The sequence below is a fragment of the Micropterus dolomieu genome, linkage group LG02, assembly GCF_021292245.1.
Source record: "Micropterus dolomieu isolate WLL.071019.BEF.003 ecotype Adirondacks linkage group LG02, ASM2129224v1, whole genome shotgun sequence".
NCBI lineage: Eukaryota > Metazoa > Chordata > Actinopteri > Centrarchiformes > Centrarchidae > Micropterus > Micropterus dolomieu.
The window spans coordinates 22,753,639-22,765,601 of record NC_060151.1 but is presented as its reverse complement, the minus strand read 5'-3'; the positions used below and the strand labels follow the sequence as shown (position 1 = coordinate 22,765,601).

The following is an 11,963-nucleotide window of genomic DNA, read 5'->3' as shown; positions in this document are numbered from 1 at the left end:
TATATATATATATATATATATATATATATATATATATATATATATATATATATATATATGTATATATATATATATGTGTGTGTGTATATGTATATATATGTGTGTGTATATGTGTATATATATGTGTGTGTATATATATATATGTGTGTATATGTATATATATATGTGTGTGTATATATATATGTGTATGTATATATATATGTGTGTGTATATATGTATATATATGTGTGTGTGTGTGTGTGTATATATGTGTATATATGTGTGTGTGTGTGTGTGTATATGTGTATATATATATATATGTGTGTGTGTATATATGTATATATATATATATGTGTGTGTATATGTATATATATATATATGTGTGTGTGTATATGTATATATATATGTATGTATGTATGTATGTATGTATGTATGTATGTATGTATGTATGTATGTATGTATGTATGTATGTATGTATGTATGTATGTATGTATATATATTTAAATGAACCTAAAAGAGCTTTTAAGTTAAAAAACTCACCAACACTAATGGATTCATTCTATTTCCAGTGGCCCAGTGTATTTTTCCAAATAGGTAATGCTATATTATTTTTGCACTGCAAGACTGGGGTAATACCTGCGGTTCATCACCTGTGGATTTATGTTACATAACCACATTGCTGTGTCAGCCTGTGCTACGTCAAGTATGATGGAAGTAAAACATTAACACGTTCACATACCACAGAAACATCTACTCGTAAATTACAGCTAAAATGTTTTCTTGTGTCCTAGATCCAGAGTTACCAAATGGTACAGTTGTTGGTATTGATCTGCTGAACATACCTCCTCTGGACGGTGCCCATTTCCTGTCCAGTCATGATGTCACTGACCCCGCCACACATGCCAAGCTGCTGGAACTGCTCCCCAACGGCCAGGCTCATGTCATCCTGAGTGACATGGCGCCCAATGCCAGCGGTTTCCGAGAGATGGACCACGAGAAACTCATCACAATGTGTTTGTCTTTGATAGACTTGGCTGAAAAGATTTTACAGCCGGGCGGCTCTCTGGTTTGTAAATACTGGGACGGGATCCTTGCTCATAAACTCCAGGAGAAACTCTCAAGTGTGTTCAGTAGTGTTCGGACTTTAAAGCCAAATGCCAGCAGAAAGGATTCAGCTGAGAGATATTTCTTCGCTAGAATGTATAGAAAGCCAGTAAAATGATCATACTTGTGTTTTATTTTTGTATGTGTATCCTAAAATGAACACTTTGTTCTATTTAGATGTTTTCTGAAGATTCACATAAGTGAACATGAAGATGCTTACCTCATAACTTTGATCAAAAGGTGGCACTGTTGGGGCATCAGTAAGGCTCACAGCTATAGGCACAGATACATTACATACTGTTGGTGCTGACTTTTATCCCTGAAAACTTAACACAGTAGCAGCAGTGAATCAGAAATATGTAAACCTATGAAATAATCATCAGTTTGATATTCCCCAAGAGCCCAGTACTGTGTCTTCTCTCAAGTTATTGTTTGCCCCACTGTTTGTTATACACAGTCAGTTTGGCATTTGCTTTGTTGCAGAAAGTCATTTACCAGTGCTGCTTATACTAATACTTTGCACTGCCAGCCATGTAGAAATATGTAATCATTCTCTCATTGAGAGCTTATGAAGGGAAATCCTAATACATAAGAGTCACATACAGCATGACTAATGGGAAGTGGTGATGATGCTGAAGCTTGGCATGCTGCAAGTGTTGTCGGGCTGTGCTCTCCGACAGTGGATAGACATGCATGTTTTCAGCCCAGTTGGCAGATTTTATTTTATGATTCTTCTTTAAATCACTGTGCTGAACACTTTGGAAGGTAAATCTTTGATCCTGGTCTGACCCGAGTTTAAATTACCACTGGTAATGAAATAAAAGGATATTTCTATTAGAGCTATATTATTAAAAAAACAACTCACAGATATAAGAGATTCACACTATAGACCTTGCTAATGTGACATTGTTAAGTACATAATTGTATCAGTGACTCTATTCACCATGGCCATAGCATGAAAATATGGGCCCTGTGCAGATGCTGTCTCAGTGGGCTCCCTTCCCTCCTTAATACATACCTTCATACATGTACAAATAACCCTTTTCCTTTTTTATAATGTATGGGCATTTTTGCCGTAATTATAGCCAAGAGATAGAGAGATGGGAATAGCATAATCATGTGCAAATGACTGAAGAACAACTAAACACATGCAGTCTTAGAGATAATCAGTAATGATCTTTTAGTACCAATTTTAAGCTAATATTACTGTAAAGCTGCAACGATTTATTGAATAGCTGTAAACATCGGCAACTATTTTGATAATCGATTAATTGGTTTGGGTCATTTTTGTAAGAAAAATAAATCTAAATTCTTTGATTTCAGCTTCTTAAATGAGAATATTTTCTGGTTTCTTTGCTAAGCTAAGCTGAGCTGCTAAGTATTTATGTTCAAGCTGCATAGTGGTATTAAAATATTCTAAAACAGGTGTTAGCAAGATGTGTTCATCTGTCTTTTGAAAGGATAAGTTATTAATAATGTCTTTTGGTAGCCTGACAGGTAGCAATTACTCCACTGCAATTACCATGGTTTAACACTTGTTGCTAGTGGACTAAACTATCTGCAGATTGTAGAGGGGGGAGGGCCCATAACAGGCTGAAACATTGTTCTAGATAAAAAGAATAGTCTGTCAAACCAGTTTATTTAGCTACTAATAATACTTACCGGTAAATATGGAAGCGTGACAAAAAAACAATTCTGGTGATCCATTTTCTAGGTCTGATCTAAATTGTTTTGTCTTCTGTGTTTATGAGTCAAGTTTTGTCAGGTGACAAAAAAAAAGTTTTGCCAGTATCAATTTTTAAGTAACTTTTTATTTCATCTGTGAAAACACATGTCAGGATCAAGTGTTTGTTGTTGCAATGCTAATTTAGGCCACCAGAGGCTGAAGTGCACCATCCATCCATCCATCCATCGTCAACCGCTTATCCTGCGTACAGGGTTGTGGGGCTGAAGTGCACCACTACCCCATTATCTAGAAATGACTAAAAGTATTCATGTTTTTTTTCCCCAGGTTAAAATTAAAAATTAAATTACATTTCTTGCTAAAAGACATGACAATAGTGTTACATAACCTGCTAACACACAAAATACCGTATGTAACTTGTGTTTAGAGTGCATTGTGAAATTAAATCTCACCTGGATCACCAGAATTTTTTTCTCACTCGCTTCTCAGGACTTCCGTAATTTTTCACCTTTTTTAAAGTGCAGATAAATACAAACTTTTAATTCCGGGCTTCCAGTGCCCTCCCCATGTTTGGCTCCCTGATAGTTTGTTCCACTTTTCCCCTCACTGAGATGCCTCTGCAATTCACAGATTAATAACAGATAAATAACCTGATTAGCAACAGTTAGCGGATGTCATGTATTATGGATGCTGTGCATAATGATTGGAGATAACTGTTTAGAAGAGGTGATTATAAAAGATGATTATAAATCTGTATTGTTCTTCTGTTTAAAATCAATTAAACATTGAACTTTATGGAAGTCAATATGTTTTTGTATGTAATATGCTGTCCATGTAGCAAAAGAAAATCCTTTTCCATCTGGCTACCTGTTTCTTAGAGCGAAGCCATAAAATCTTAATTTGTTATGAAAATGAACTCCTTTGAGCTACTGATAGATTATCATTGTTATTGAAATCAGATTATTTCTAAATTGATGTTTAAAGTCTGATCATTCCACAAAATTAAAATTTGAAGCCTAATCAAGACTGAATTTGCATTTATGGTAGCAAAGGAAGAGATGGCGCACATGAATAAATTAAACAGGCTGCTATTTAGTCTTTCTGTCTCAGGAGTGATGAGTAATACAGTACGAACTGAAACATTCATTCAGTCTCTTGGTAAAATTAACTGCATAAAAGACGAACTGACCTCTAAAGATGATTGTTTGGAATGAATGTGAGCAGCCGTGCCTGTTGATGAAGCTGATAGTGAAAGATGTGAACAGATGACCAATTTTACTTCTCATTACTTGTTGATTATTCAGTCCTTTGCTATTTAGATTTAAATTATTCCAAAATTACTGTGGGATTTATGTAAATTCCTCTGTGGCTGAGCTCTCTGGCTCAGGATGAATGATAATTCACTCACAGGTTAATTCATTCTTCTCTGGCCCGCTGCAGGTTCAGATGTAAATATTAGTAAATTAAGAGAGAAACACTGTCGGAGAGCTGCAAAATTAAAATTTTAAGCTGAGATGTGTAGTTATTGCCTATATGATAATCTGATATTTGAAAAGAAATCTACTGCACAAAAACCTCTTTAGTGTGCCTAGTGTGTTTTTTTTGTTGAATATGTTTGTATGCATGGTAATAGTCCAATGCTATTCAGGCTAATATACCTCATACAACAGCTTTTATACTTTTGTTTAACAATATAAATCCAATATTTAAATATGTCGCTGGTTAAATACTTGAATAAATCCCTTCTCTGTTTTCTGTCAGCTTATGTGTAAAAGGTATTTTATGATCAAGTTATGAGAATGAAAATGAGTATAATTAGTTGCCACTTAGTATCAACTCAGTGAAGTATTACCTGGCAATTTCTAAGCATAAACACACAGTCTTTGGGAGAAAGGTTTTTCTTTCTTATTATGAATAAAATTGTCTCCACTTGAGTGAGTTCTTACTAGATACATCTGCTCCGTCCTGTGTGCTGTGACATTATTTGCTCTGGCGTCAAAGGCCTGCAGAAGACATACAATTAGAAAAGGTCTTGATTGGTTTGAAATCAGAACTGAGTTGTTCCACCACATGCATGCTTTCATAAAAACTGTTTGGCTGCTGGACATTGGAGTGATTTAGAAAATGGCATCATTTTCAGATGCAAACTAGCAAATGTTATTTATGGGATGCAGCAAAACTCAAAAATATGGTACCTCTTGTAAAAGAAGAAAAGTTTCCTTTTTAAATTCAGCTCAGTCTCAATAATAAAAACAAACAGTCTCTCTAATATTAACACAGTGGACGTCTCAAATTGACAGGATATTAAAGAAATAGTAATATCATTTCTAACCATCATGCCATTCATTTCCTTGGCTGACCTGAGTTGCCAAATGAATTGCTCGTCTGACAACATTCATTATTCCCTGAGCCTGTCCCTGAATGTTAGCAGACTGAGCCACGCAGGCATTCACTGACACAAAGTAATGACTACTATTATGATGATAATTTCATGCCATCTTCACAATAAATGAATCTAAAATCTCAGGACAGTATGACGACTGCAACTCGTTTTTATTGGTACCACTTTCAGTTTATGATGGTGATGTCTTGGCAAACCATTTGACATGATGACACTGGGGAATTTCCCTGTAAACAACTGAGTTTCTCTGGGAGTTTAAAATAAAACATGCAATTAAAATATTCATGCCTGTTCAAACATGATACTGGAGCCACAGCGCTTCAGTTCATCTCACACCATGATGTGCTAAAGTTTGCCAAAAAACATCCAACTGTTTTGTTTCTGCCTCTCTGGCACTATCATACAAAAGGACACATGTCAGTGAATAATCAAGCAATCTCCTCTTGATCTTTGCTTTTCCGAGGTTGCCGCGGTCCTGCAGAAAAATGTCAGGAACATTATTGCAAACAGGGTGAAGGATGGTTGTGGGAGGAGGGTTAAAGAGACAAGGCAAAAACAAACAGGCTATGGAGAACAAAACAAAGCACAGGTTGCACTCAATGGCACCTTTTGCATCCCATATCAATCTGACATTTACTAGCAAGTATGGAAAATTACTGCAGATGGAAATTGAAAGTATAACCTTATGTTAACATTCTTACTGCTAATGTGGACTTCCTTCAGGTAATTTATCAGACTTTTACTTTTTAGGTTTACAAGGTTTTGGGATATAGTTTAGTAGTAATTTAATAGGTTTTAAATGATGTAGCTGAAAATGAGAAAGAAGGATTACAGGATATAGTGTTGGTTTTGAGTATCCCGCTATGTCCTTACTATTTTCTATTGTCTTCTTTAGATACACAAACAGTAACAGATAAACTAACAATCAACTACTCTTTATTAGCCATTGCAACACTTGCTAGGGCAAGTCTATTTACCCGAAAGTAGCAGCTCTCTTTATAAAACCCTTTAAATACGAGTATGGCTTTAAACCCTCTGGAGCTCATAAATAATAAGGCTTGACTATCATCGTCTGCTATCCTTTGAAGACCAGAAAGACCACTTATCAGTCTTTGTAAACACTCCAAGCGTCTTGGTTAGATCTAAATATCATGTTTCTTCTGAATCAGCTAATGAGTGGGTATGCATTTGATTGTTTCCCCTTTTGCTACATTCCTTTTATCTCGTGAAGGCAGTGTCCAGTTTTAATCTGCTTAAACCCAGATGACTTGTTTTTGTCAAGATACTGATCACATCATTCACAACCTTTTGCAGTGTGGAAATGGAGAGGAAGACCGTGAAGGTTCTAGTTAGAGCCAACTCTGAAATCAACAGCTTTTTAACTAGAAAAGCTTATCTGGACAAAGTTATTGGCAATATACTGCCAAGCACTACCATTTTGGATCTTTATCTTGAAATTAGGGTCTACACTTTTAATAATCTCATAGTTATCTCAGAACAAACTGGTGATTGGCTCATGGTGGATAGTGTCAGCGGAGCCACTGCAAAGAATTGAAGTGACTCCTGATTTGAGACATTCAATCGAGGGTTAAAGTGCTGCCTGAAAGCTGCTGTTGGTAACTTATGCAAAATAATTTAAATGATTACAACTTCCACCTCTCCTCCCCTCCCTCTTTGCTGCACTTCCGCCCCGTGAGTAAATATTTAGTCCCAAGCTACCTGCCTTTTATATTTTACTCAAAAAGTAAAGGGTCCCAGGTTAAAATGTAGCTGTCCAAATCTCCACACTGTAGTAGTGGAATATGTAAAATAATAATGAAAGCATTACAAATTGCGAAGTTGCTCGTCAGCTCAAAATTCCCCAGGTCCCCCTAGATACCCCCTTTCACGCCACGGGCCTTAACAGCCAGCCCCTCACCACCGTCACCCATCGCACCCCTCGGTTACCTCTCGTCACTTCCGGTAACCACCACGAGTCCCTCGCCTTTCACCTGATCTCCTCCCCTGCCGCTCCCCTGGTCCTTGGCCTCCCCTGGCTAATCGCCCATAACCCTAACATCGACTGGTCGCGGGGGAAAATCAGGAACTGGAGCACCTTTTGTCATGCTTCCTGCCTCCTTTCCACCCGAGCCCCTGGTAATTCCGCCCAGCCTGGCCCGCCATCCAGCCCTCCTGACTTGTCCAGCGTTCCCGACGTCTACCACGATTTCGCTCTGGTTTTTAGTAAAGACCTAGCCCTGTCTCTACACCCCCACCGCCCCTACGACTGCTCCATAGACCTTCTCCCGGATGCCCCCATCCCTTCCAGTCACCTGTACAACCTGTCGCGTCCGGAGAATCTATGGAGCAGTATATTAAAGACTCCCTAGCTGCCGGCATCATCTGCCCCTCTTCCTCTCCGTTTGGGGCTGGCTTCTTTTTCGTTGCAAAAAAAGACAAAACCCTTCGCCCCTGCATCGATTACTGGGGGCCCAACGCCATCACCATTAAAAACAAGTACCCCCTCCCGCTCATGGATTCTGTCTTCAAGTCCCTCTCCCAGTCCACCATTTTTACCAAACTGGATTTAAGAAATGCTTACCATCTGGTGCGGATCCGGGAGGGGGACGAATGGAAAACTGCTTTCAACACCCCCCTCGGTCACTATGAATATTTAGTCATGCCCTTCGGCCTCACCAACCTCTGTCCAGTTCCTCGGTTTCATAATCAAGGGGGGGGGGGGGCTCCGTGGAAGATCCAGGCGGTCGCTGACTGGCCAACCCCCACCTCTGTAAAACTGTTACAACGCTTTCTCGGCTTTGCAAACTTTTACCGTCAGTTCCACAACTTCAGCACCATCGCCATCCCCCTCACCCGTCTCACCTCCACCTCGGTTCCCTTCGCCTGGTCTCCGGAAGCCGCTGCAGCCTTTTCCCACCTCAAAACCCTGTTCACCTCCGCCCCCATCCTCACCAACCTCGACCCCTCCCTTCAGTTGGTGGTGGAGGTGGACGCCTCGGACGTGGGTGTCGGTGCATGTCTCTCCCAGCGCTCCCCGAAGAATGACAAACTTCACCCCTGCGCTTTCTGGTGGGCCTTGTTCTTCAACAGATTTAACTTCACCCTCTCCTACCACCCCGGGTCCCGAAACACCAAACCGGATGCTCTCTCCCGGCTCCACTCCCCGGAAACCCCTTCGGACCCCCCCGACACCATCCTGCCTGGATTGGTGGAGTCTGCTGTTCACTGAGCCCGATCCCGGCACCGCCCCCCCAACCGCCTCTACGTCCCGTCGAGTGTCCGCCCCCGGGTTCTCCAATGGGCGCACGCCTCCAAGTTCAGTTGCCACCCCGGGATGGCCCGTACCCTCTTCCTGCTTTGCCAACGTTTCTGGTGGCCCTCCATGGACAGGGACTGTTGGGCCTTTGTGGCGGCCTGTGAGGTGTGCGCCTGCGCCAAGCCTTCCAATCAGCCGCTCGCCGGTCTGCTCCGTCCCCTCCCGGTCCCCAGTCGTCCTTGGTCCCATATCGCCCTGGACTTCGTCACCGGTCTCCCCAAGTCTAATGGGAACACAGTCATTCTCACCATCATCGACCGCTTCTCTAAATCCGCCTACTTCATCCCCCTACCCAAACTCCCCACCTCTCTGGAAACAGCCCGCCTACTCATTGACCATGTCTTCCGCCTGCACGGCATCCCTCTGGACATTGTCTCCGACCGGGGTCCCCAATTTACCTCCCAAGTTTGGAAGGCCTTCTGCCGCGCCTTCGGCGCCACCGCCACCCTCTCTTCAGGCTACCACCCCCAGACCAACGGGCAGACTGAGCGGGTCAACCAGGACCTGGGGGCAGCACTCATGTGTGTGGCATACCGTAGCCCCGCCTCCTGGAGCTCTCACATCCCCTGGATCGAATATGCACACAATTCCCAGGTCTGCGCTGCCACTGGTATGTCCCCTTTCATGTGTTCTCTGGGTTACCAACCCCCTTCACTCACTGGAGGAGGATGTAGCGGTTCCGCTGGTACAGGCCCACCTCCAACGCTGCCACCTCCAACTCTGGAGAGAGTGCTCTGCACCGGATCCCTGCGCCCACCTACCGGCCAGGACAACAGGTTTGGCTTTCCTCCAGGGACTTTCCTCTACAGACCTCATCGAAAAAACTCACCCCCCGGTTCATCGGCCCTTACCCCATTGAGGCCGTCATCAACCCCTCCGCTGTGCGTCTGACCCTCCCTCCTCACCTGAAGGTCCACCCTGTCTTCCACGTCTCCCGGATCAAGCCCATTTCCACTAGCATCCTCTCCGTACCAGTGGGAGTGCCCCGACCCTCCTTGAATGGTTGATGGCCACCCTGCTTACACGATGCCCCGCCTCCTTGACGTGCGGCATAGGGGTCGGGTTTACCAGTACCTAGTGGACTGGGCCGGTTACGGCCCAGAAGAGCGCTCCTCCACCAGCCAAATCTTGGACATATCCCTCCTGGCTGACTTCTACCGAGCCCACCCTGACAAGCCGGGGGGGCCGCCTGGAGGCGTCTGTTGAGGGGCCCTGTTGCGGTGGCAGCCTGGCTGACGGTGAGTGTCCTGTTTTTTCCTCTTTCTCCGCATCCTGTTTTCTCCTGTGTCTCCTCCCCCCTCCCCTCTGTGTGTGTGTGCTCTCCCTCTCCCCGCTCTGGAGCCCGGCTGACTACTCACACCTGTGTCTCAACAACCTCCACCTCCGACCACACCTGCCAGCTATCAGCCTCATCTCTACCAGTACTTCAACCCCGGCTCTCCACTCCATCCCTGCTTGATCGTCGTTGCTCAAGACTTGGTGCCACAGCTACATTCAAGCTTTTTATGATCTTGTTCACGTCTTGCTTCTCTGTCTCCTATCTCCCTGAACTAACCCTGTCTGTCTGTTTCTCCCACCAGGTCCACTCACCTCTGTCTCCCGTTCGGTCAGCTGGGCTCGCCTACCTTCCTTCCCCTCTCACATCGCCTCCACGACACTCCCCGGTTCCCCCTTCGCTCCACGCCTGACCGCCCGCCACCACATCCTTTCCCACCTCAGCCTCCTGTCCCCCTCGGCCCTCTCGCCTGAACTCCTCCTGCTCCGCCAGCTCCTCGGTCCCCTGCGCCCACGTCTGCCGGTGTCCATCTCCCCGCTTTTCTCCAGCCCCTCTACGTCCCTCTTTTCCCCCTCAATAAATCTCCTTTGAAACCAGAAGCGTTGCATTTGGGTCCGTTCTGTCCATAACCATAACAATTACCATGCGTTTACTGATTTAGATATGTCATTTGTAAAACTTAGGATTGCATTCCATTGTAATGAATGCATTCTATCATATGTTCAGTGTTTACAAGATCTGAAACCAATCTTACAATTAACTTTGAAATGAGATTTGAGATTCATGTGAGACTTCAATGTGTAATGATTCTCATCTCAGTCGATCTGAACTCAAACACATTGTATCAGTTTGTACTACATATGTATCAATTTCAATCAAACAAAAATTAGTACAAGCTGGAAACGTGTTATCTTAAGTGAAATTACATGGCAACCACAGCCATTGTATGTATTCAAATAAACAACATCAATCACATTTCTGATGTTTTTCTAAAGCACTGATGTTGTGATTTTTTTTAAAAAAAATGGCTTTATTTTGATAGTGGATAGAAGAGAGGTGACAGAAAATGAGTGGAGAGAGAGAGAAGAAAGGTCATGCAACAAAGGTCCTAGCTAACGTGACGCCGCAGTGTTGTTTGTCTGCTCAGACATTGTTTGTGATTTTGGGCTATACAAATAAAGTTGACTTGAATTGCCATGGCTATAGCGATAGCAATTTCATCTTTATTTCACATCTAATAAACAGATATTGTGCTGGTTCAAAGTGAACTAAGCAAGAAAAAAAACTTAAAGGTGATTTATCAGAGGAGGCAACCGTAGAACTATGCATGAATATTTCTCAATTAAGAGCTCTGTGCAAAGAGCAGAAAAATGGAATCTAAGTTTTAATTGGATTTTGTTTTCTTTTCCATTTAATTAACAGGTGGGGAGCTATGTCGTGGGAATCGTGGGGACGATCTGCTTGCTGGTGAATAGAAAAATGACTAAATACAACTGGGAGTGAAGACTGGGCTGAAGACAGATGGTGCAAGGACTAATTGTATGACATCTTACTTCATGTAACTGTTCACATATTGGACAGAGGAGCTTACAAGATCTGTATTCCAACTCTAGCAAAATGTTAATGTTACTATGAATTAGTTAAACCACTTTTTATTTACTCATTTAATGTTAAAAAAATGTTTTAGTTTTTGGGGCAAAATTACACTTGTGTTGCTACTATTTTCATCTTGTGGAAGTCTGCTAGGCTAAAGTATAAATTAAGAATGTTTATCAAATCCAAGACTTTGAAGTAAAATTCATCCACTTAGCATCGCAGGTAATGACTGGAACCCCTCCTGGGTAACTTAGAAAGTGAGAGAAGAAGCATGGGAGTGTTTTGGTCTTTTGGAGTGTACCTGCTCATTAATCTTTCTAAAGATGCTGAAGGCAGAAGTTGACATGGTTGTACAGCGGGTGCCCCTTGGGTTCATGTCAGCACTGTATTGAGAGCCGGCTGTATAACCAAACGCACTGTGTTGGGTTTTGTTTTTCTCAAGCAGAATGGGAGACAGAACGAGCGAGCTGTCGGCGTGCTCCCACAGTGCTCTACTGGTTGTTATGGTTGACTTGTCTCATTCCTGGAAGGTGCAAAACTTCACCTATTGGGGGAGTTGTCATTCTACCAGCAGGAGAGGAACACAACGCTTTTGGCATCTAACAGT

The 11,963-nt window shown here is 42.6% G+C and overlaps 1 protein-coding gene across 1 annotated transcript in view; it reads left to right on the top strand.

Annotated features, from left to right (window-relative positions):
• Positions 1-3,787, top strand: part of mrm2 (mitochondrial rRNA methyltransferase 2) — a 6,239-nt gene extending 2,452 nt beyond the window's left edge. The window contains exon 2 of the mRNA XM_046043650.1: positions 771-3,787. Coding sequence (XP_045899606.1) covers positions 771-1,201 — 431 coding nt within the window. The 3' untranslated portion in view covers positions 1,202-3,787. The remainder of the gene's footprint in view (positions 1-770) is intronic.
• Positions 3,788-11,963: the final 8,176 nt, after the last annotated feature.